General features: G+C 33.8%; 1 protein-coding gene across 1 annotated transcript in view; it reads right to left on the reverse strand.

Annotated features, from left to right (window-relative positions):
- The window catches only part of DCHS2 (dachsous cadherin-related 2), a 316,790-nt gene that overhangs the window by 19,053 nt on the left and 270,110 nt on the right, over positions 1-27,627 (reverse strand). Inside the window, exons 14-16 of the mRNA XM_031942473.1 lie at positions 14,010-14,123; positions 4,033-4,244; positions 2,037-2,188 (exon numbers count right to left, since the gene is read on the reverse strand). Coding sequence (XP_031798333.1) covers positions 2,037-2,188; positions 4,033-4,244; positions 14,010-14,123 — 478 coding nt within the window. The remainder of the gene's footprint in view (positions 1-2,036; positions 2,189-4,032; positions 4,245-14,009; positions 14,124-27,627) is intronic.

Below are 27,627 nucleotides of genomic sequence, written 5' to 3' on the forward strand. Positions count from 1 at the left end.
CCTTCCAGGAGAAAAGAATCCAGGTCTATTTTACTTTAATACCAACCAAGACTAGAAATGATTGATAAAAGAAGGGCTATTTTGACTGCATCCATTGAGAAATGCAGTAATTATTGCCTGAGTCAAAAAGATACTCCTCAAAGCCATGATAATAGGAACACACTTCATTAACTAACCTGTAGCTAATGTACTTATGTTAATGTACAAATGTTCAAAAGAGTCTGTGAGTTCAGCGATGTGAATATTCTTACTGTTACAAATGCTAAACCTTGTCTACTTCTCCATCCTAACTAGCACTTGTCTTTATCCTCCCATTAGAATTAGGAGGTTACTCCAAAATGTTGGAAAACTTTTTCACTTCTGTATATAATTAGATGACTAGGAGAATATACAGGTTAGCCATTAGTCATCCCTCAATCTCATCATGTGACCCCTCATCTTTTTTGATGTCATCTTCTTTTCTTTGCTCTCAACAGAGGAGGTATCTACCAATCATCATGTTATACTAATACATTATTAATACTTTATGGCACTTTTATTTCAAACTACAGTAGATTACTCATATCAATCCTTTCTATAACCTTCTTATCTATAGGATTTTGATGTCTCAAAATTCTGTTGCAAAATGATGGCACCCTTTCCTCTGACCTCCATTAACATGGATTCCATTGATCTCATCCCAATGTTCTCTAACATTCTTGATTTCATCTAAATTTAAAAGTCTCCCTCAATTCCTTTAGGATAAGTCCTCCTTTCTGGTCAGTTATTTTGCTGGCTTGAGCAAAAATTTCCCTAAAATAATAAGCCTCAAATGACCCTCTGATCTCAGAGATGGATCAATGATGTTTCATTAGAAGCAAGAAGGTGACCTAAATGTTAGGATAGGAGTCATCAAGGGAATTCAGATGGCCTGGGACATTGTCCAAAATCAACAAGGGCTTGAGTTTAAAATTGTTATTTCTATGTTTCTCTACAGATGGGGAAATATATGAAAAATCTGTCCTTAAAAAATGATGCAGTAACCCAAGCGTGGGGATTATATTTCTAAATCACTGGAAGTCTGCCCTTCACATAGCCCTTATGTGTCCTAATGTTTTACAAATGAGAGTCCAGCATAGGTTTTAATTAGAAAACACTGGCAGCATTAGATGCTGGCAATGGAGTTTGTTCATCCTTCCCCAGTTTAAATTCAGATTTCTCCTTGGCAATGTAAATCCTAGGGAACATTTTTTCTTCTTGTTTCCAAAAGAGTCCTCTATTGTCAACATTGAAAATATTCCTAGTACGTAACTCTCTTCTATCCCCACCTCCACTCTTAATGACTTCAGTTAAACCTGTATTTTCCAGCCTACCTTTCCAGATTTATGGCACATATTTTCCTTTGGTAACCTTTATCATCTTATCCAAATGGCTTACAACATACAGCTCCTAAGTCTGCTCTTGAACACGCTCTTCTTCATGCACAGAATATATTTACTCTGTCATCATTTCAATTTAAAAGGATTTCTACTTTCTTTCAATGACTGATTTAAGTGCTACCTTCTCTAGGTTTTTCCTGATCTCCTAGATGTCTAGTCCCATCCCTATCATTTTGTAGTTACTTTGGATTCTTTTAAAGGTATATATTTTATTTCTCCAAATGCTTCTGAAGGACAGAAACTACTTCATTTTTTTGTCATTTCCCAGTGCCTATCAAGGAGCTAGACATAAGTAGAGTCTAGAAACTATTTGTCAGTCAATTGATTAATTGCTGTGTATAAAGCAAGTTTTTCTCTAACTAGGAAATTTCTCTAAGGGAAACACTTCCCTTAAGCTCTCAAATCTCTATATCATGAGACAACTAAAAAAGAAAAGGAAAGATCAAGGAAATAATGGTCCAAACTCAACCAATAAATGTTTCCTAAAGAATTAATATATCACTATAAATGGTCAAAGAAGGGGGGGTTGATTTCAATCATTTAAATGAATATGATAAAAAGCAATCTACAATCCTATGCAGACAAAGGCAAAAGCCACACTGAAGTATTCCAACAAACCTGTAGGAATTGGTGAGTTCATAATCCAGAACCATATTAGTTGCTATTACACCACTCACTGCATCAATCTGAAATGCTTCATCCTGGTTTCCTGAGAGAATTGAATACTCAATTTGCCCATTCAATCCACTGTCAAGGTCAACAGCAAACACCTATGGGAATGTAAATCTTTCATTAGTCTATATGTGCTTTAATGTGTCAAAGTATTTGACTTCATTAATGTATTTCCAGCACCTCACCTGTATGACCATGTGACTGTATGTATTTTCATATATATATATATGTGTGTGTGTGTGTGTGTGTGTGTGTATTTTTTTCTTCCTAATTTTTTTTCTAGACAAATTAGCAAAGTAAGTAAGGTGATAAGTTTTAATTCCTTATGGAAATTTGAGTTTAAAGTGAACTCTATGGAGGTAAACATAACCCAAAGAAATTGTGGAATGTATATTTTATAGAAACTTGACTCTCAACAAGGAGTCATTTGCTGATTTCTTCAGGCTAGGTTGTAAATAAACACAATAGTCTTGTGTCTTTCTCCACAGGCATTTAGCATTTAGTATTTAGATTTAACAACATCTCATACAGAGAAAACTAATGATTTTTGTGACTATGAGAACCAACAATGCATTTTTGAGATTTGGTTTCTATAAAAACAAAAAATCTAATAATATGTTTGATTTTCCATAACATTTGGATTTCATAATAAAGTCCTAAATTGGGTGGCAACCACATTTAACAGAAAAAAATTAACTATAATCTGAAAACTGAGATATGCAAAATTTATTTTTTTAAAATCTCACAGTGAGATAGGAATAGATGGTATAATTATTTGTCCCATGCACATTTATAATCCAAATGAGACAGAACATTTAATAGAATGGGAGATAACTAGATCTCAGATTTCATTGGTATTAGAAACTCCTAGGTGTGGGAACTCCATCTTCAAATGCAGGTCATTTTATTTCAGCATGTCAATTAAACCCTCAATTTTCTCTGATTACCTTGAAGGGCTCTTCATGGCCTACATCCTATAAAACCACTTCCAAAATAACATAGCTGGAAGTAACAGAGTCTAGATTCACTATCCAGACATCCCCAAAGTATTACAATTCTTATCTATTTATATTCACATATACTACCATCATAAGAAGATAAGCTCTCCACAATTAGGAAGTGAGAAAGGAACTCCCACTGAGAATGAAAAAGGGTGGCTTCTTTTTCCTTGATCTTCTGTGGGGGAAAATGGCAATGTGAAAGGGAAGAATAATGGCAATTATTATTTTCATTTTTTCCCATAGCTTTATTTTTCCTAGTGAGTATAATTGACTTTCATCCTTAAGCAGTGTTAAAAGTCAATCTCCCCAAACCTCAGTTTACTTTTTTGAAACATAAGTGAATTAGATAATATGCCTCAGAGGTCTATGATTAATCATGTTTTGAATACATACCAGGACAATGAAAATTTCATTTCAAAAAGCTCTTTTTTATCTCAAAAACACTGCAGCTGTTCTTACCAGAGGTCCCTCTAGGCAGCATCATATCATTCAGAGACAATATTCATTCAGTAAGAATCTGATGAATATTCCGATATAATGCCAAATGGAAGTCATTCCACCCTGGAGGTGTCTGGGTGATCAATCTAGAGGGCCATCCAAGTTATTTTAAAGACGGTTTCACACTATGCAGATCTAGAAGAGCTCTTTAAGACAACTCAAGCCTAATCTAAATGTTTTAAAGAGAAGAAACTGAGGTTTTAACTGACATGTTGAAGATCACACAGACAATAAATTATCAGAACTAAAATTTGAATCCCAATTCTCTAACTATAAATTGAGCACTCTTTACTTTGAAATACATTAGCATCCATTCTAAGCTATAAAGATGCTTAGAGATTTTCAACAATCCAGAGAGACTCATTTGATGAACATGATTTATGTTCATATGTATTTTAGTGCATATTTTAATGGAAAAGAGTTATAAAATTATATTGCTTTACCTGTATGATTTGTGTGTTGAAGATCTGTCCTTCTGACACTGATGTTTGGTAAGTGTTTGGATGAAAAACTGGTACATTATCATTTACATCTTGTACTAAGACTGTCACTTTGCAGTAGGTTGTATACAAGTCACTTTCAGCCAATACAATGAGGTTCATTTCATTTCTGACTTCAAAATCAAGAAAAATGGGTTCCTTTACAATGAGTTCACCTGTAAGAAACAAAAATATGTTGATTGTATACAAATTTAAAATGGAAACGAAAGGATGGAGGCATTTTATAGACACCAATCCCTAAAAAGTCACTATTTTATAAATTCCCAATGTAATTTTTGAACTGGAGATATACTTAAATAGGAAACTAAATAATACTAATCACAATATGGAAAACTTAACAAAGACTTTCCTAAAAATCCTGACAGTTATCTCCACTAGCTACTGAGCAAATGCCAAGAAGTCAGGCTATCTATAACAACAACAAGGCATCCTCAAGGAGTGTGAAGAGGTAGCAAATGCCAAAAGTTAAACCACCATCATGACCGCGATCAGAATCTCCCCTGACCCCCATTAGAGACAGCCCAGGATGTTGAAGGCAAAGAGTTCTGTCAAAGAGCAGTGCTTCCTCCAGACTCACCATGTTTCCAGCCCTGCCTAGAAGCCATTACCAAGAGGAAAAATGGACATTCTGCCTACGAATCTTCCCTCAGATCCTGATGAGAACTATCCAAAAGAGCTTCAGAATCCCAGTGCTTTCAGTTCAAACATCAGCTTGAAAAGATGATGTCTGGCATTGTATCCTATTCATGCCATAGTATTTATGGCACCAAAGACCATGAAAAGTTCTTAGAACAAAGTTCTTGGCATTTTCAAATGGTTCAAAATCAGAAACTAATAGGGTTTTATCAGTGGAAATGACAGTAAGGGAAGAAACATTATCATCTTCTTAGTCACTGAACTCCTAAGAACTATAAGACTTTTTCATCTTATTTGCAACAGAAACCCTTCATTTTTGTTGTCTCTTTCATCAGAATGGGAGCTTTTCAAGAGCAGGGACTATCTTATATTTCTTTTTTGTATTCCTCAATACTTAGTATAATTGCAATCAACTTTAATTTTTTTTTCAAATCAAGAGCAACAATAAGAGAAAAACTAATAAAGAAAAGATATTTAAATCACAATAAAAAGTGAAAATAATATATGGACTTTATTGGTTCTGACAGCAAGGCAGGGATTTTGGTGTTAATTCTTTCCCAAAGTAGCTAGCAGCCATTCAAATCAGTTAAGTTCCTAAGAGGTATTTTTTTTTTACATTAAGCATGTAAATGCTTAATGGGGGCAGCTAAAATGTTCAGTGGATAGAGCACTGGACCTGGAATAAGGAGTACTAGAGTTCAAATCTGACCTCAGATACTTTGTAGCTGTGTGACCCTGAGCAAGTCACTTAATTTTGTTTACCGAAATGCTCTGAAAAAGGAAATGGCAAACCATTCCAGTATCTTTGCCAAGAAAATGTCATGGACAATATGGTCCATACAGCCTCAAAAAAAAAAGTGAATAAAAACATAAAGTGCTTAATAAATGCTTCTTTTCTTTTTTCCTCCTTTTCTCCTTCCTTATTTCCTCCTTTTTTTTCTCTCCTCTTTTTTTTTCTTTATTTTATGCCAAAAATAGGATAAATAGAAAGAATTAAACATAGGATTTAGGGGAAATTACATACAATAAGGATAAGAAACAATTTCCATTTTGCTGAAGAGGAAAGAAATTGGAGCAATGAGTGAAAATTGCAAAATTTTGATTCAATAGGAAAACTTTCCTAACAGTGAGAGCTCCCCACAAGCAGAATGGGCTATTTTGGGACTCAGTAGGTTCCTTTCCACTGGAGGATTTCAGAATAAGGCTAGAATAAAACTTGTTGATCTGATGCAGAGGAGATTCTGTTCAGGTATCAATTGGACAATATGGGCTCTTACATCCCAACTCTGGACAAGTATACAGAATCATAGAGAGTAGGTCCCATGTTTATGTATCTAGGAGCTCCTTGAAAGTAGCTGCCTGAGACAAGCCTCCTCAAACTAAAAAAGACAGATTTCAAAAGGCAAATCTCCACTATAACCTCATCCAGGTATTCTAAACCCTGTCTTTTTATTTAAATACATCTCTTTTCCTTTTCCCTTTTTCTAGTCAATGAAATCAGGGATTAATATTCATTTATGGATTTGATATATCCTACTATATACTATACTTACTAGGAAATAAAATGACACATTTAGAACTAAAAAAAAAAGATCAGAGGGAATCTAGTCCAAGACTCTTGTTTTATTTTTTAAAGACTTTTTACCTTCTTTATTTTAATGTGTTTTATTTTACATAGCTAAGTTTATACAGTACAGAACAGCACAGTACAGAACCTAAGTCACCAGTGAGTTCTTCCAGTATTAGGTTACTCATATTATATTTTATAGGTCTTGTGTATGCAGTCCTATGGAAAACATCATAAACATAGTGAAAAGCATTGGAGAAGCTTTTTGTCAACACGATGCTCAGTCAACAGATGAGCAGCCAGGATCTCACATAGGTGAGAAATACAAAGTCATTTAAAGCAACACTGCAAAAAACTAAAGCTTGTCTTCATCAAAAAAAAAAAAAATGAACATTATAACCAATTTCCTCTCTTGGATACTTATTAATTACTTACTTTTATTAGCATATACCCTTTTGTTTCTCTTATAGATTTTGCTATAAATCAACTAAAATTAGCAGAAATTTTATTCTATAAAATATTAGAGACAATAGAGAGCCATTGTTCAGGAAACATGATGCAAGTCCCTAATTTTAAAGATGAAGAAAATCACAGCAAGAGACATTAAGTGACATGCCCAAAATAACACAGACAGCAAGTGATAGAGTCAGCAGTTGAACCCAGATCTTCTGCCTTCAAATCCAGTATTTGCCCTATTCCACATTGTTTTGTTAAAGATTTATAGGACACAATGTGTAGACAAGGGAATGAGAAAAAAATAAAACAAATCATCAATGTACTTGAAAAAAGTGCTAGGACATTATGTTTAGTTCTGTTCCTCCTCCACCCCAACCAATCTACCTTTGAATTGAATTCAATTCCAAAAGTATTATTAAACATTTATTATATGGTAGGTTATGCGCTAAGTATTAGGAATAGAAAGGGTAAAAACTGAAAGGTCCCTACCTTCAAGGAACTTACTTTATTTTTAAAATTAAATTTTAATATTATCTTTTGTTTTATGTCACTTAGGTTTACATCACCTCATTCCTTCCAAAGAGTATCTCTTAGAACAAAGAAAAATTTTAAAGGAAAAAAAAGAGAAAAAGAAAGAAAAACATCAGTAAGACCAGTCAATAATGGTCATTGTTGTGGTGGTGGTTGTTTTTAAAATACCACTATAAGCAATGCTCCATTGGGAGCTTACATTTTAAACAAAGTATTCAATCAGAAAATATTGAAATTAGAAGACATTCCCTGGGACATCCAGGGGATAGCAGGCTTGCTTAGGTATAGTTTCTTTGTTCTACTTTTGAAATAGAGAATATTTTTAGAATTTCATCATTTATATTCTGGCCTTGGGTGTTCTTATTAACCCTTACTTTTGCATTTTTATATCCAAATTGCTTGCTATTTTAAAACCCAATCATTTTCCTTAACCACAGTCAACTGTTACCAATGTCCCTGATAGAAAATTCAGAGCAGACCTCACATGTGGCAGCAGCAGAATCTCTAAGATCTCTTGTGATGGGTTGGCGATGAAAGCAAGTGGTCTTCAATATGTTTTGAGGCCCACATGTCTGAGGGGTGTACGGGGAGCTCCCCCAGCTCAGAGGAGCTGGAGTCTGAGGTGGGTCTGAGATGGAAGGCGCCCAGCCTGGGCTTTGTTTCCATCCACAATAGTGCACTTGACATTGTATCATATTCTGTTACTGTTTATACAGGAAAAATAATAATAGAATGCAATATAAAATTGTTGCAGTGTCACTTTGTAGAAAATGTGCCAATTACAGGGCAGATCAAAGGGCATTTTTAAAAATAAAAGGCTTGTGTTGGGGCTTTGATAATTGGAATTTTGCACTTGGAGCAGCTCTGCATCTCTAATGCTTTCCTTGCTCTGTTTTATTTTTGGTGTAACAAGTGGCATATGCCATGAAAGGTTTGCAAATTGAGATGTGCAATGAGAAGTCTGTGAAATAGACTGGGATGTCCACTAAGCTGATATTGTCCCCTTAGAGAGCCATAAAAATTTTCTCAGGGATTTCAAAAGAGAATTGTAGTCAGGGAATTAAAGTAGAATCAGACTTTGCATTACAGCAGCAAGAATAAGTTTCAATCTGAAGAATGGAAATCTGCATATCTCCAAAGGAGAAGAAAACATCATTTGTTGTAAATCTTAATGTGTAGTGTGATATAGAAGTACCAGCTGCCCTGCTATGACTGTGTTTTATTGAAAGTAAATTGAATGTTACTTGATATTTTTCTCTTAAATAAACAGAGAAGTTCATAGGGAACTTCCAGTGATGGTATTAATTGCTCTCTTTTAAAAATGATTAAACAAATATGTCAATACATATATAAATGGAAATGTATTATATATTGTATAATATTATATATATACATACAGCACAAAATAAGGTTACTATGGCATATCTATAGCATGTGTGTTAATATATGTAACATATATTATGCATGTATATATTTATTTAGTATATACCTGTAATCTCTTCAGTTTTGGGAACTCCCAGTATAGAAACTCCTCCATCAGCAAAATGTCTATCATGTTATTTAAAGTTATATAACTTCAGAAAGTTGCTTGGGGCATTGAGAAATTCATTGATTTGCCTATGGCCATTCAGCTAACATATGTCAAAATTGAGATTTGGCCACACTTCCATTTTACAACTCATTTTGTGAATATATGTATGTGTATAATATATTGTACATGAATGTTACATGCATGTGCAATTTTTAGTGATGGCAAGGTTACTAAGATACATTAAAAAAATGAAACTTCTTCACAGAGTACATTCTTTTCCTATGGCTTGTCATCAGCAGAACCAAGTTTCCCTAAATCAGTTTCATACAGTTCAGGACAGATTACACATCTCTCACATCAGTATATCCATGAACACAACTCACGTGACAAATGTTTCTATAATTCAAGAAACTTAATAGGTCCCTTCCCTAAAATGACATATTTGCAACATTGGCCATTTATGTTTCATGTTAATATACCAAATAATATGATTAATTTTACCATCTGTTATTCACATGAACATTCAGAGTCAAATAACTGTCAGAGCCTTACACATAATCCCTCTGGTTTAGTTAGTGAGTCATAGATTCTCTTAAGCAATAGTGATGCATAAAATTTGGAGACAGAATCCAAGCCTGCAATGAAGGCTAGGGAGCAGTAGGTCAAGTTTGGCTCCATAAGTATAGAAAAGAGCATTTCTCTCTCTCTCTCTCTCTCTCTCTCTCTCTCTCTCTCTCTCTCAATCTCTCTCTCTTTCTTTTTCTCACTCTCTCTTTCACACACACACAACACATACATACACATATTCGTGATTTCTTGCACTAATGACAAAGAAAATGTGTTTATAAATCATATCCCTTTCTCAAAAAGAAATGACATAACTAGGAAGACATCAGTGTATAGTTCAACATAGCCCATTACATTTGGCAGGGCTGTTGCAAAGATTCATTTGAGGGGTACATTCAGAGAAGTTATAGTGAGCAATGATACATGTGCCAAAGAGATGTAGAAAATGATTTTAGTAACATAGTCAAAGTTATAAGGGGACAATTAGGAAGGAGTGGGATGTAAAATGGCAAAATATACCCTCACTACTATGTTTCCTACTTTATCAGATTCCTTTTCTATTCCTCTTTTCTGTCCCCCTTCAGGCACTCTGATGTGAATTACATTCCTACAAAGCCATGCTCTGTTAGTATCAGCTAAAACTAAGGTGTGTTGCAAATAGAGAAACACTTGAAGACTGGCATTCATGTTTCAGGAAGCAAAGATTTTGAAAAGATGAAAGAAACCAACCAATCAAACTGAAGGATCTGGACCTGGAGACCTCCCTTCCCTGGAACCTATCTCATATGCAAGTATGTCTTCTGCTTTTGACTGATTTCATCAGTAACAACTCAACCTTCTAAAACAGAAGGGTCCAGCTAGTCAGTCAAGTATTCATTAAGCACCTACTATACTATACTTACTATGTCCTGGGAAGTGTACTAAGTGGTATAGATGCAAAGAAAGGCAAAAATGTGGTTCCCACTTTGAGAAAGGGAGAGACAGACAGACAGACAGAGACAGAAACAGACAGAGACAGAGAGAGATGAAGAGATGGAGAAATGGAGAGAGAGAAAGATGAAACAGAGACAGAGGAGAGGAACAAATACACACACACAGAATCTATAACACACATACACATACATAACACACACATACAATATTCTCTTTACCTTAGACATCTAATTCCTCCTCTTCCTCCTTCTCCTCCTTTTCCTCCTCCTCCTCCTGCTCCTCTTCTTCCTCCTCCTTCTCCTCTTCCTCCTTTTCTCTCTGTCTCTGACTCTGTCTCTGACTCCCTCCATTTCCCTCCCTCCTTCTTCCCTCCTTCCCTCCTTCTCCCTCTCCTCTCTATCTCCCCCTCCCACATACATGTACAAGCTTGTAATCTCTTCAATGTTGGCAACTTTCAATATAGAAACTTGCTCCTTTGATGCCCATCAGCAAAATAGTTATAGATTATAACCTCAGAAAGTTCCTTGGGGCATTGAGAAGTTAAGTGATTTACCCATGGTCACTCAGCTAATATGTGACCAAGTTGGGATTTGGTTATACTATTCCATTATGCATTCCATTATCCATATATTTTATGTGTATATATGTAATATATGATACATAATCTCTATATATGTGAGTATATATGTGTGCACATACATGTGTGATATACATATACATATGTGTATGTGCACATGTGTATACATATGTGTATGTTTGTGTTTGTATATATTATATGTATGCACATAATTTCTCTCTTTTTCCCTCCCTATCTCTCAGATAGCTCTAATTTTAGATCCCCACCCTCGTCTGCTATACCCCTTTCCAATCTCTTATCTTATTCTCTGATGTCCTGTTTCATGGCACCCTTGGAAATATACATGGTATAATTAATACTGTTTCCTTAACTTTAGACTTAGTATTTTTCTTATAACCTTTGTGTTGTCTTATGTTGATGGAAACCTAAATCCATATACTTGATGCTTCTGTAACATACCTGACACAGGATGTTGCTCACTTCCACTTTGAAAGACCCTCCTTTTGTCATATTACTCATATACCTCTCTTGCTTTGAGGTTACTCTATCCACATGGCCCTATTTAGGTCCTAGTTGCTATTATGAAGTGGCCACAAGTCATTCTCTCATCTTTCTCAAAGAGTGCCCATCTCATTCACGTTATTCCTTCTGTATCCCAACCCCTTTTTTATTATGCTTACGAACTTCTTATATATTAGTATCTCTAACACCATGATCTCCTAACTCATCAACCTCCAAAATTTTCATGACCTAAATCTTCATTTCCCCTCAGCAGCTCACAAAGACGATCATAGCTCACTATCATTCTGTCACTTTCATGACCAATCAAGAACTTTGAAATTTCTTTCTGATCATGACCTTCTAATTTATTTTCTTTCCTTGTGCTTCCTAAAACTATTATTGATTTTCACTGCAATGTCCAATCCCTCTATCTCTCCAAATTTTCTCATCCGGTTCAACCAGATTCAACTAAGTGATCTAGTAGGTAAGAGCACTTGGACTTGGCATTATGAAATCCTTAGCTCAAAGTCTACTTAAGCTATGTGACTTGTGTAAGTCACTTTGTTTCTTTCAAATTCATCTGTTAAAATGAGATTAATACTTCAAAGAGTTAGGAGAATAAATGAGATAACAGGAATAGAATTTTGCAAACAGTAAAAACTATATAAATTGCTATTATTACTAATTACTATTAATCTGGAACCCTTAAATCCTTCCTCTATTATTGCTTATGGTCAAACATGTTTGACAATATGCTCAGAAGGTTCTGTAATAAGGTATCTCAAATGAAGAGGCATTAAAGAGTATGCTTTTTGCCTCCATGAAGTCTTTCATATTTTCTGACTTCTCTTCATTTAAGGACAGCACAAAAGTTTAAATCTTCAAAATCATTCTTTTATAATAGCCTCATGGTAGTTCTCTCCATTCTTAGTCTCTTCCTTCTTCAATCCCTTCTCCATAAAGTTGAGAAAACAATCTTTCTTAAGTATAAGTCTGCCCATGGCATCCCCTTTCTTAAAAAAAATCATTTATAGGTCTTCATTCACTCTAGGATAAAATACAAATGCTCCAGCATGGTATTTAAAAGCTTTGGACCAGATTCTAGACATTTTAAGAAGACATTTTTTTATTGCTACTCTTCATGCTTTTGATATTTCAGTTAAATTAGAATTCTAGTGGTTTCTGAATTTACTCTTGCATCTCCCTTTTCTATTCTTTTGACTCAACTATAGCCCTTGCCTAGAATGCATATCATCTCTTAAAATCCCTAGTTACTTTCAAGGTTTAGCTCAGATATTATTTCTTTCAAAGAAACTTTTCAAATATTTCTCAATTTTCTTTTACTGTTCTCCCTCTTCTATTTACCTTGCTAGTTCTTAACTTTGTACCTATTAAATGTTCCTAGTACTATTCCAGCTCTTTACTTTTTTGCATCCCGAGGGTCTAGCACATAATAGATACCTACTGTTGATCAAATTTTATTGAATCATTAAGATTATCATCAGTTCACTCTAGGGTTGGTGAATAAGGCGATCATTACCAAAGCCTTTCCTCTCCTGATGTGTGTGTGTGTGTGCGTGTGTGTGTGTGCGTGTGTGTGTGTGTGTGTGTGTGTGTGTGTGTGTGTGTTACTCCCCGTGGCTCCTAGGATGTGGATAGATAGAAACTCAAGGTTTCAGGGCTTTCAGCCAGAATGCTCCTGAAACTATCTCTGATGCTGGACTATGGTGATGAAATAAGTAAATGACGACTTCACATGCAAATCCAAAACTAGACCCCAAAACTTATTTTACTTGGTCCTGGTCCCCTACAAACTGGAATGGAATGATGGGGAGGTGAAATTGCTTAAGTAAAAGTCTTCACATGTGCTTATAATCTAGATTAAATAAGACAGTTGTATGTCAATAGAGTAATTATTAAAAGCATTCTCCTTGAGGTTTGAGAATGAAGCAGTAGATACGGATCTACTACATAGTTGTTAGTCATCAAAAGTATGTTTCCAATAATCAATTGGTATTCATTTAAAACACAATAATGGTCTCATTAGAGCTAAATTAAATGCATATTGTATTTGGGAATAATTTCTTTACTACCACACAGTCCTTTTTTGTTGCATTGTTGACATTCAGTGGCGAATTAGAAAAATCTCAAGAAAACTCCCCAGGGCTATACATATGTATTTATTTTTAATTCAACCTGAATACCAGTGATCTCACCAGTACATCTCCAAGATTTTACAAAGATATAACTGAAAAGTAATATGTTTAAAGTATTTTTAAAAGTAGGATAGAGCTTTCTTTATGTGGAAGCAGAGGGAAGACTGTTCCTCTAGAAGAATTTGATTAACATTTCCTTCTGTGACAAAAGATGATGATTTCAAATCATCCTTGATTAGTTACAAGAGTACACAATTTCTTGTTTTATTCATTTGGAGGTTCTAAGTCATCAGATAATTACCATGGCTGACAAGTATTTGCAGCTGAAATAACACAAAGACAGGTGGAATATATCTATGAATTCCAAATGACAAATTTTACTCTTTTTATTCTTGGTCTGTGAAGTAATTCTCAATGGTTTTAAGTGGAAAAAAATGAATATAGTTTAAAAGGCAAATGGTTTACCTGTTTTAGAGTTTAAAGAGAATACTCCATTTTCATTTCCACTAAAAATCCAATATTTTATGTCTTTTCCACTGGATTCTGGAGTGAAGGCTTGTACAGTCACAACAGGAGTTCCTACAACAATTAAATAAAGAACATTTCAGAAAAGGAATATTTCAAGGAGAAAATCATTGAACATATAAGAATTTATTTAATCCCTATCATGTACACAGAACATTAGGTATTTGGGGAAGTGGGGGGTGGCCAAAGAGGAACAGTATAAATAATCATGAAGGTTCAAATGATTAACATGACACATGCAGAAGTCCACAAGGGAAATAATATTTCAGGAACAGAGAATGCCTGCTAGAGAACAGGCAGAAATAAGCTCAGATAAGTAAGCAGAGGTCAATTTAAAGAGACCCTTGACAGCCAATTTGGATTTGATAAGACAAGAACAGAAAAACCATTGTAAGCTTACAAGCAAAATAAAGACATATTATAAGGGAGTGATTAGTGTGTCAGTAGTATATACTGAAGTAGAGAAGGATTTGAGGGGAAATTAGCTGAAGGTACTGTAACAATTTAGGTGGTAGGTGGTAAGACTCTATAATAGATAATAGTAGATTAGACTACAGTTAGATTTTAAAGGAAATAAAAAAAACAATGGGTATAGGAGCGTTCTCTCTCTCTCTCTCTCTCTCTCTCTCTCTCTCTCTCTCTCTCTAAGAGCTTGCCACTCCCATGGCACTTTATATATTCAATCTTAGCTTGTATAAAAGGTTACTTAAAGAAGGCTTTTGATACTTTTGGGATACCTTATATACCTGTGATTATGACATGTCTCTTTTATTAGATTTTTATAAACATCAAAGAAGAGGCTTAGCTCTTACAAATATTTTTTTTCAGAAGCAGTAATAGCAAGATGATTATATATGGATAGAGCGTAGTGATCAGACTATAAGACTAATTAATTAAAATAGATTTGGGGTCAATAATAAGAATGAGAATAACATTTATAATATGCTTTAAGGCTTAGGAAACACTATGTATGTTAAATCAGGTATATATAATTGGGTATATATGCATGCATGAATATGTATTTATATAGATATATACATGCAAATTTATCTGCTTGTACATACATACAACATATGTACATGTACTTATATGCATATACATAGACATCTGCTTGTACATGCAAACATAAATACATATGCACATATATGCATATACATAAATATATATACAGACAGACATATACTATGTGGGTTTTTGTATATAAATATATTAATATTATATATATATATATATATGTCTATCTGTATAAACAAGCTTGTGAGGTAGGTACTATTATCATCCCCATTTTACAAAGAAGGAAGCTGAGGTTGAAAGCAGTAGAATGACTTGCTTGAAGTTACATAAGTAAATGTCTAAGGCAAGATTCAAAGTTAGGTATTCTTAACTCTAAGCCCAATGTTCTGTCCAATGCACCTAAGTTTGAATTCTGTCATTCTTGCTTACTAGCTCTGAAACCATGAGCTATGAACACATTGACTTTGATTTTAGTAACAAATTGTCTCTACTTTCTGAGAATCATTCTACCTAAGAATGGAAAAACACATTGTCAATGAGGTGGCCACTTAGTGAAGAACTCTTTGGCATGGGAACTTATGAAATAAGGGGAAAATGACCACCTGTACAATGTGGATATTAATACCTGTACTAACAACTTCATGGACTTTTATGAGACTCATTTGCTTCTAGTGTTTTATAATTAAAAAAAAAAAACTTGATCTGTGAACTCATTGAATTTGGAAAACTAATAAAGAATCTCCTTCTACCAAAGCAAATGGGCAACTTTTCTGCAATTCTGCAGAGAGAGTTGTCTATGTTGCTGAGAGTCTCACATAGCTAGAATGTCTTAAAAGGCAAGACTTGAATCAAGCAGGTGTCTCTGACCTTTGAGGGATGCCTTCCATTCTTTAAACCACAGTTACTTAAGAGATAATTGCTATCATTTGTATGGTGCCCTAAGTTTGTAAAGTAATATACATAAATTATTTCACTTGATCCTTGTAGTGTAAGCATTTATGCAGTGCACAAAATGTCAGCTATTATCAAGAAAATGTTCTTTCTATAACTTGGTAATTTATTGATCATGTAATGGTTCAGCTTCTCCAAGAAAAACAAAATTTGTTTTTTCTACTACATTTCCCAATTCCCAGTTTTGAATTTTTTAATTAAACTTTTTTTTTAATCAGCAAATTTTTATTTTTATTTTTTCTGAACTCTCTCCTCCCTTTCCCTTTATTCCTTTCCTCCCTCCCCTCCAGAATTTAACAACATGCTTCTGGAGAAATCTGATGAATGGAACTGCTGTCATTGTAGCCAGCCCTCCTGAAATAATAGACATTAACGTTAGAGATGAGGAAATGAACACTCAGTGATGTAACATGCCCTTATTTGCTAGGGTCTAGTAGATAGGATGGAGAAGAAAAGGGACCTTCCACAAGTCAGGAGTTATAAGTTGTCATAGTATTCATAACACAGATTTACCAAACATGTAAAAGTTGAGCAAAAAGGCCCCCTCCTCAACTGGAAAGGTATTTTCCTCCAAAGGCTCTGCAATGCTTAATAACACTCTTAGAAATATTTGGAGATGGCTAGAAGTATCAGAGAGAAGAGATGGAATATGGCAGAGAAAACGATTTCAAAGAAATCTCTTCATAGAGAGGCATAGAACAGAAAAAAAGCATCATAGAAAAAAGAACATGAAAATGTGAAATGGAATACATTATACTTTTCAGAATTCATGTTTAACATAAACTGTGACAAAGTTTAAAAAACATTGATCAAGATTTCCAAATGGCTGTTCATTTCAAGCCAGTGATGAAGTCATTTAGCACACATGGTAATTGATTTTAACCAATCACAATGGAATCAAGTTACTGCACAACTTGACCCTTCCAAATTACATTCTGAGCTGATCCTTATTTTATTGCATTACAGGAGACATGCTGTTACTATAAAATGTCCTCCATTTGAGAGTGGAAATGTGCCTTCACAAAAGAACACCATGGTCCACCTTCAATACACATAAGACTTCCATGCTTCCTGATGCCATTTGTTTTTTAAACACAGGAAATTTTACTTCAACTGGCTTGTCACTGACTCTTAAATATGGCAGAAAAAGTGCTATGTAGGAAATTAATATCATCTCTCTGACTGAATAGCCTTTATTATAAAAAGCATGGTGAGTTATATAAGAAAAGATGTGTAATAATAATGAAAAAATCATAAATAATAGAAATAGGAAAAAATGTTCCAAATCACTAACAATTAGAGGAAATGCCAACTAAAACAACTGAGTTTCTATCTCATACCCATACGATTGAAACACAAGGAAAAAAGGATAGCGACAAATACTGGAGAGACTGTGGGAGAGAAAAGTACATTAATGCACTACTGGTACAGCTGTGAATTGGTCCAGTTATTCTAGAAAGCAAAGTCCGTAAATTGTGCATATCCTTTCACCCAGCTATAGCATTGTGTTTCAATCCTGTCCAGTTCTTTATCATCTCATTTGTGACCTCTTAAGAAAGTTACTACAGTTGTTGGGCATTTCCTTTTAATCTAAAGATGAGGAAACAGGCAAATAGAGTTAAGTGACTTGGCCAGGATCACATAGTGTCTGAGTAAGTGTCTGAGACTGGATTGGAACTCAGGAAGATGAATCTTCTTGACTCTAAGACTGGAATTCTGTCCATTGTACTACCTGATTGTCCCAGCTATAGCATTACTAGGCCTAAAGTAGATCAAAGAAAGTGAAAAAGGATTAATGTCTAATAAAATTTTTATAAGCATCTTTTTGTAGTAACAAAAAAAATTGTGGAATGGAAATTACAGGAATGCCCACTTACTAGGGGATTACCAAACAAATTATGGTAAGTAAGTATAACAGAATATGAATGAGTTGTAAAATAAATATATATATAAAATAGACAGTTTCAAACAAAACTGAAAAGACTTGTATGAACTGACAGAAGGGACCAGAGCAAAAAGAACAATAAGTACAAAAACTATTTATAAAGAAAAACAATTTTGAAAGATGCAAGAATTCCTACCAGTGTGATGAGCAGCTATAACTCTAGAAGACTGATACTGCCCACCTCTTGGCAAAAGAGATGATCAACAATATGCAGAATAAGATATACAGTCAATACTTGCCAGCTAAAGGAGTGAGTGGAGGGGAATGAGAGGAAAATTTGGAAGAAATGGTTTTGCAAACATTGCAAACAAATATGCAACACTGCATATTAACATGCATATGCTTCGTAAATAAAAAGCTTTAATAAAAAAAGATATAAAGTTCACATTTTTTAAAAGAAAAAATAGAATCACAGATTAATAGACCTTTAGATCTGAAAGGCACCTTCAAGGTCATCTAATCCAACTTCCTCATTTTATAAATGGGGAACCTGAGAATTAGAGAGGTTCAATGATTTTCCCTAGATTCTATAACTAGTAAATGAGTGAGGAGCCTGAACCTATCTTCTGACTAAAAAAGAATTAGTGTTTCTAAATGTAAAAGTCTTTTTTTTAAACAACTCTTGATATATATATATATATATATATATATATACATATATATTGCAAATATTCCTATTTTCACTTTTATAAATGAGGAAACAAAGGTTTAGGTGAAATGACTCACCCAACAATCATACAACTAGTCAGGGTTTGCACTGGTATTGGACCCCTCATTCCTTGACTCCCTGCCTAGTACTTTTTCTGCTACTCATTATTGGAGAGAGAAAAATCCAATATGGCTGTCATATAAGCAAGGATCTCATTTAGGAGAAACACTCACTTAGAACTTTTCTTCACAATTTCCAATTAGAGTTAAAAATAAAAGATTTGGCTCATTAAATATTCTAAATTAAAAGATGCCAAAAGCCAAGAAGTAATGGAGTCATGTTTTTTATAATAAATACTAAAGGAATAGCACGATACTAAAGACATGGAAAATAAGAACCTTAAGGAAAGTTAAAAGAAAATGGATTTTCTTATCTACTTTCCCAATTAAAAAACAATTGATTCTAATTATGTTCACTAGGTATGTGGGAATTATATAAAGGATGAATGGAAAGCAGATCTCTAGTCCTATTAAGGACAAAATAGGATAAATGTTAAATTGAGCATTGAGATATCTATGGTGCATGTGTGTGTGTGTGTGTGTGTGTGTGAGAGAGAGAGAGAGAGAGAGAGAGAGAGAGAGAGAGAGAGAGAGAGAGATTTATACTAGTATATACTAAAGTATATGGTTGGTACTAAATATATACTAAGAGTATATAGTTTATACTGAAGATTGGTATGATGTTAAAATGGGTTACCAAAGGGAGATTTTAAGTTTCATAAGGCAGGGCCTGAAATCTTAGCTAAATTTTGTATCTCCCCCAATTACTCCATTTAATATTTGCTGACTTGGATTGGCTGCAGAATGTTCCCCTGAGAATTCTTAGGGAATGTATATCTTAGTTCTAAATTTATTTTGCTCATGTTCATGTATTTTTTGCATGTGAAGAATCCAAGTACAATGAACATTTAAGTTAGCATCAAGAATTGGGTTTGAAGACAAAAAGTTCTCCACACTCAATGTCCAGGTTTTAAGATTTGTCCATCTCTCCTTCCCCTTCCCCATCCGTCCCTCTTCTTCCTTTTTTCCTTAGGACTCACATTGGAGATGGTGGTTTTATGCACCAAGGGAAAAGCTATTATCTTGATGGCAGAATAGTGTCACTTTGGGAAGAGAATGCAGCTAAATGCAGCTGGGATATGGAGACTAGATAGTATGGAGCTGTTAGGGTGTAGAGAGTTTTCTGAAACATCTAGAAAAACACAAAGAGCATCCTTTGAGAATCATTCTTCAGAATGATTTTACTATAGCTATGCTTGACAGTAGTTAGATGAATTTAGAAAGTTTCTAGAAACTTTTTAAAGGACACTCTAATTTCTAGAGTTAATATTCCTTTAGTATACATGTTATAATATACATTCTATATGTATGTATACTATACATTCTATACATTTTGGTGCTTGCTTGTAATTCCCATTAAGCTTCACTTTAGGTTAAAATACTCACAACACCATGTAATTTGCATAATGCTAACCAGTGAATGCTATTGAAAGAATTCATTTTTTCCATTTCCATTTGATGTTTCCAGTTGAAAATCTGGCTAATTAATGGAGAAAATAATTAATTCATCAAGTCTGTTATCTGACTGACTTGACTGGCCATAATAACTTAATAACTATTCACCAGAAAAAATCAAACAAATATACAAAACAAGGTATAAAATTCTAAATTTTATGTTTCACTTGTAAATATATTTAATTGAGTTTATTGTATTGAATGTCCTTGTATGAATGTTTTTCCTATTTTATCAAAAGAAAGGAAAAAATAAATTTAATGATTTATAATCATGCTCACCAGCAGTGAAAATATCAGCAGAAAACCACAGTTATGCAGCTATCAAATAATATTATGTGTTTGTGAAAATCAACAGTCATGGAAAGAGTTAGTTATAGTAATTGTAAACAGTCATGAAACTCAGTACTATGCATGTGTAAATGATTCTTCAGTCACTTAGAACCTTCCTTTTTCCGCCTAAATTATCCTGACACTTCCTTCTTAAGGACTGACTACAGAGAAACTTTGATTTTCCACATTTTGTTGACTTAAGAGTCCTCGTTTCTTACCCTTTCCACCTCCTTTAAACTCTCGGTATATTTCAACTTTTTTAAGGAGAAACATTCTTTCTTCCCTCCCACTTTTCTTCATTCAAAAATTCTAGAACATATGTTGTTATAATTTTACACACACACAAACACACACACACACACACGACACACACACTCACAAATTCTCCTGGAATGAGACAAAAAATGGAAAATATATGCTCAAAAGGAATAATTTATCCAAAACTTACAGACAAATGAAAACCATGTTGCAATGAAAGTGATATATACAATTTTGAACATAGCATCAATTGCTGATATGAACACCTGAAGAGCTAATGGAAGGAGCCTCATAAATTGAGTGCAGTGAAAAGAGTGACAGATTTGTGGTCTGTTCCATTTTGACTCTGACATGTAATAGTATATGACAAGAGTATCAGTCAAGACTTGTCTAGTGATCATGGGCAAATTACTTAGACTGTTTGATAATCCATTTCTTCACATAAAATACTTGTACTACTTTCCCCCATAATTGTTATTATAAGTAAATCATTTTTGTAAACTTCAAACCACCAGAAAAAAGTAGGTTATTATCATTCCTCTACAATGGATCAGGATAGTGGCTTCCAAAATGTAATATCCACGAGACAATCCATGGGATGTAGAAAGGAAACTATTCTTATTTATGTTTATTTTTATCTAAAAATAGAAAACATGCTTTAAAAATATTTAATATAGTCAACTGCCTCATGAAGTCTGTATATCATATGATCATTAATCACAAAAGGTATCTTTAGGGATGAGACAGAAGTTGGAAAAAGACAGAGGTTGTGCCAAGTCAGTCACTTGAGTCTTACAACAACTCTTCAAGGTAGATGGTACTATCCCTATTTTACAATTCAGTAATCTGAAGTAAACAAAAATTAAATGACTTATCCAAGATCTCACAACTAGTAAGTATCTAAAGCTAGATTTGAACTTGGCTCTTCCTAATGTCAGGATCACTACTCTATTCACTGAGTCCTATTAGAATAATAGAAGCCTGGAGAGTTGTTAGAATTTTACACCTTGCGTTGTACATTTGTTTGATTTTTTTTTTTTTGAAACATTATTAAGTTTATGGCCACTCAAGTCAGTCAAATAACAGGTTGGTTAAATTAATTTTTTTTCCTCCACTTAACTAGCCAGATTCTCAACCTGAAACATCAAATGGACTATTGTTTTGGCACTCTTTGGTTTTAATTGTATAGAAAGTCTTTGTCTCTATTGTAACACATTTCAATAAAAATTATTTAGTGAAATAAAGAAAGAAAAGAAAAGTTATTAAGTTTATTTTAAATACATAACGATAACTAATTAAATCTCACCTTCTGGAAAGCACTTAAAAATAACAATGGTAAACATGTAGTTTATATCATATATGTATTCAAATAATGACTTATTTTATAATTATATTTATTGTATATAATTTAGTTATAATTATAATAATTGTATGTCATGATATATTTTATTTATATGTGTACACATGCACACATATATATGGATAGCTAGGCAGCCTGGCAGTCTTGGAGTTAGGTGAGTCTGAAATCAAATTAAATGTTGGATATTTAATATCTGTGTGACTCTGGGCATATCACTTAATCCTATTTGCATCAGTTTCCTTATTTGTAAAATGATCTGGAGAAGGAAATGGCAAACCACTTTTGTATCTTTATCAAAAAAAAATCTCAAATTGGGTCATAAAAAACCAGATATGACCAATCAACTATATATATATATAATATATATATACATATGTATATGTATAGATATTAGATTTAATATTTAATAGTTTGATATTAGATTCATCTTTTACCAATAATAGAATAATCTAGAAAATAAGTTTCTTGAGGGCAGGGAATATTTTTTTTCTTCTATCCCTAGTCCATTAGAGTTATACTATAATTGAAATAGTCATACAGTAAACTGAATTTAGAGTATTTATTTCTGGTGCATATTTCCTGTACAATCTTGGTCATTTGACTTGATCTCTCTAAACTTTATATGCTTCATCTTTAAGATGGTCTTAAAGGTCCCTTACATCTCTAAATTCTACTATTCTAAGATAAGCATTATTTTGGGGGGAGGGGGGCAATTGTGGTTAAGTGACTTGACTAGGGTCATACAACTAAGAAGTGCTAAGTGTCTGAGATGGATTTGAACTCAGGTCTTCCTGACTGCAGGGCAAATGCTCTATCCACTGCACCATCTAGCTGCCCAAGTAGCCATTATTTTAAATGTAAAAGTTCAGGACATTCTAATTGTTTACTACAAATCTGTGTTAGCCTTTCTACTCACCATCTAAACTATATTCTCTTCTCAATGAATTTCCAAAAAAATTGGTTCTAAGTAATTTCAGGGATTCTAATCTGAGTTTTTTTAAACACCCTAATATGAAATTTTGCTTATTACTTTATGGCATATAAAACATATTTCTTTTATATTTTGTTGAGCCTTTATTCTACTTGTATATACCATAAGAGACATAAACCATAATGCAAGGTGAATACAACTTACACATACACCTTACAATTTCACACACAGTGAAAGATATACCAGTTTTATAGATTAAGATCCAAATGGCATTCAGTTTGCTAGCTCATCTCTCTCTTATATTTTCTCCATGAAGAAATAGTTCCATAAAGATGAAATAACTTGCCTAAGATCACACAAATAACAAAAATCAGATGCAGAATTTTAACTAAAGACTTCTGAATTTAGATTCAGCATTCTTTACATGGTATTGCTGTTCTAGGCTGGTAATAAAAAGACACATGAAAAGGGGAAAGGAAGGGAAGAGAGAAAAAGGGAGGGGAAAGAAAGGAAGGAAGGGAGAGGAGAAGCAAGGGAGGAAAGGGGAGAAGAAGTAAAGAAAGGAAAAGGAAGAGAAAGAGAAGGAAAGGGAAGGACAAACTTCTTCCACTCTACTAAATATAACATATCTGACAAGTTGAGCCTCTGCTTCTATGTGAAGGCCTCCAAAGACTGGTAACCCAATATTCCTTGAGGAAGCCCATTTCATTTTTGCATAGATCTAATTATTAGGAAATAGTTGCTGATATCAACTCTGAATTTTTTTCAACTTCCATATATTGCTCTGAGTGTAATCCTTTGGTGTCAAATACCAGATTAATCATTTCCCCACATGAAAGATAAAGTATCAACTTCTTTGTTCTCCCTTGTCTTCTCTTCGCTAGAATAAATATTCCCAATTCCTTCAGCATGTACTCAAGGTCTTTTTTATTTCTAAGCAACATGCTTTCTTCCCACTGTGAGCTCATCTACTGTTATAACTTGCACAAGTTTCTCAGAAGAAAACTCCAAATTTTATTTTTCAATTAACCTGTGCTTTCAGAATCTCTTTCTAATTGCCTGCTGGACATCTCCACCTGGATGCCCCAGTTTTTGGTTGTCTCTAACTCTTCTTGACTCCATTAGGGGTTTTCTTGACAAAGATACTGAAGTAGTTTGCAGCTTCCTTTTCTAGCTCATTTTACAGATGAGGAAAATGAGGCATTAGGATTAAGTGACTTGAATAGTCATACAACTGACTAATGCATATCTGAGGCTATATTTGAACTCAGGGAGATGAATCTTGCTAACTCCAGAACCAGAACTCTATCTACTATATTACCTCCCTGCCTTAATTGCTTTTTAGAAAAGCTATATAAAAGGATTTTTAACATTTTGAAGCTTTTGTTCTTTCTCCAATGCTTTTATTTCTGTGACTCTATGATCTTACTAATATGAATATCTCCTTTCCAGTGCAAATGGCAACTCAAGTATCCATACCTTCTCCATTTTTGAAATTTTTCTTCATTTACTTCTTTTCCTCCATAAAGCATCTATCTATTACACTGGAGGCTTTTCTCATGCATATTCATTTAACACATGCACTATCTACCTGTAAAGCCTTGTTCTTGGTAAAAAAAAAAAAAAAAAAAAAAAAAAAAACATTACATTACAAGCCATTGCTGTGAATATTGTGCCATCTTTGTCCATTGGATGACCTTTGATTCCGAATCTTCTGAGACTATAGCATTTGATGATTTGTAGTCCTTTAGCATTATCAAAGGAATACCTGTATTAAAAACCTCTGCTTTTGTGGCAGGGAAGAGTTTTGGATCATTAAATGTGCTTAGGAATTATATTCATTGTCCATTTCTACTTCCTGACCTAAAATATATGGACTAATGGACTAACTCAATCGACTTAACTATCTAACTACATGTCATAATCTTGGCAATAAGCATTCTTCAACTACATATTTTTTCCTGTGTGGATCAGAAGATTTGGAAAGGTTATAGATTATGCTGAACAGCCTCTGTAACATTCTGGAACAAATACAATGTAGTATTTAAACCTGCTCTTCCTGGAAGATCACTTCAGTCCTAGAATTTAGACTTTAGTGCTACTCTCTGCCTCCTAGAGGCCCTCCCTCTGAGCTTCCATTTAAGGAGGATACCCACACCAGCCACCTCTTCATTTCTCAACAAACAGAAACTTTCCAGATCTCTCCATCATGCTTTTGGCAAGGTATCTTCTCTACCCCTTTCCTCCCTCTTTACTTCCCTTTTGTCTTCCCCATTAAGATGTAAGTTCCATGAGGGCAGTGACTGCATTTCTTTTTATTTGAATTTGTATTCCCATTACTTATTATAGTATCTGAAACTCAGTAAGCAATTAATAAATATTTATTGATTGACACCATCAATAAGAACATCTGGAATAGTGGTATCAAACAAACAGAAACAGATTTCTGCCACACATTAACTTAGAAAATCATAAATCAATATTATTTATGTTTATTTGTATTTTTATTTATCCTGTTGAAAATTCCCTAATTACATTTTAATCCGCTCTGAGGTTACACTTAGGAGTTTTGCAGGCTGGCCATGGAATACTTTTGGATTTGAAAAAAATAGACAAAACAGATACATTCTGATGGGGGAACTCAAAGAGTCATGAGATACCCTGAGAATAAAGGACAGTTGACGAAATATTAGAGAAAAGAGAAAAAGTTGAGTCTACTTTTTTACTGAAAAAGTGTCAAAAATATAAGTGATACTGTGATATAGTGAGAGAGAAGGATAACTGGGTCATTGTTATCCATATAATGCAGGCTGAGAATTTGACACCAAATGGAATTCCACATATATGAGAAATTCTTCCTCTCATTTGGATTCTGCACAAAACATTTTTAGAACAGTTGCTAGTGCACATCTCCCCATTTTATGCTTGACTTGGAGCTGGTAATCACTAAGTCATTAAGCAAAGGTATCTCTAGGGTATCAATTAATCTTTTATAATGTGAGAGGCAGCATGACAAAGTCATTAAGAATCCTGAGCTTGGAGACAGGATGATCTCGATGCACATCCTTCCCTTAGACATGTATAAGTTTCATGATCACTGATCAAATCACTTACTTTCACTTAATGCCTTGGTTTCTCTATCTGTAAAATGGGAATAATATTTAATTTTTATACTACAGAATTGTTATATCAAATGACATAATTTATATTTAATAGTGTTTCAAAATTAAAGAATTATGAAAATATCATTGCTTTCATCATCATCATCATCTTGATATCTACATAGGATATAAGTAGTTGGAGCGAAAACTTTTAAAGCTGTGCTTTGTCCTATTTAGTCAAATGCTTGTGATTAGATAGATATGTAAGCAATAAATAATCAACCTAGAAGGATCAACTTATTCCTGAATTTAGAACTTCTCAGTTAACTATGAAGGAATGAATATGGGGTCTAATGTAAAGAGCAGTTCATGAAAGTCTGCCTATTGATGATGGTGGTGGTGATGATGATGATGATAAATATTTTAAAATTTTCAAAACTCTCTACATAGGCTAACTCATTTGATTCTTATAACATCTCAGTATTGCTAATATTATTCTAATTTTATGGATGAGGAAACTGAGGTAATGTGATTTGCACAGTATCTGAGTATTTGAGCAGAATTTGAACTTATTCTTACTGATTCTATGTCCTGCTTTTTTTCCATTGTTTTAAACATTACATTATTTATTCTCTTAAATATCTTATCAAGTTGATAGAGTAAGATTATGATATATTTAGTAATAATGTCTTCTTGATTGCTTGTCTATATTTTGGTCACAGTACCATCTAAGAATATTTTTTTAAAAATTTTTGAAAATTACCTTAAAAATGAAACTCAAAATGGGAGACATCATGGTACAGCAGGCAGAAGACTGGCTTTGAAGCCAAGAGACTCGGGTTCAAGCCTTATCTCCACCATGTAGTAGTGGGAGGAGCTTGGCCAAGCCTCTCTACTTTTTAGTATCCCAGACAGACTCAAAGATTGTAAAGATACCAATGAGTGGTTGATCTACTTTGGTGGAGGTAGTTTTCATACTGTGAGTTCTCTACAATCTATGAAATCACAAGTCAAGACCAAATTCCACTTGCCCTCCACCCCTCAAAAACAACGAATTCCTGAGAATCTTTGAAATTGAGTCAACTTCAGTACAGATTTCCTTTCACTGAATTCAGTTGATCCAGTTCTCATCACAATTTTGACTTCTTGTGTAAACTTATAGATCATTGATAACTAAAGTATTAAAACTAAATGTTATGTATCCACTCTCAGTGATTATGTAAATATCGATATAGATCGCTATGAACTAGAAGACCATTTTGTGATTTTTTTAAAGATGGAAGTCAAAGGCAGCTTTTAAAAAAGAAAAAAAATGTTAGGAAATTATGATAATCTAGAAAGTCAGCTAGGATATCATTATTCCTAAATGATTTGAAAGTATGATATGAATTTTGAGTGACCCCCCCCCAACACTGAGGCCCATAGTCAGAATAAGGCCTTTTTTA

Source organism: Sarcophilus harrisii, chromosome 6 (assembly GCF_902635505.1).
Source record: "Sarcophilus harrisii chromosome 6, mSarHar1.11, whole genome shotgun sequence".
Lineage (NCBI taxonomy): Eukaryota > Metazoa > Chordata > Mammalia > Dasyuromorphia > Dasyuridae > Sarcophilus > Sarcophilus harrisii.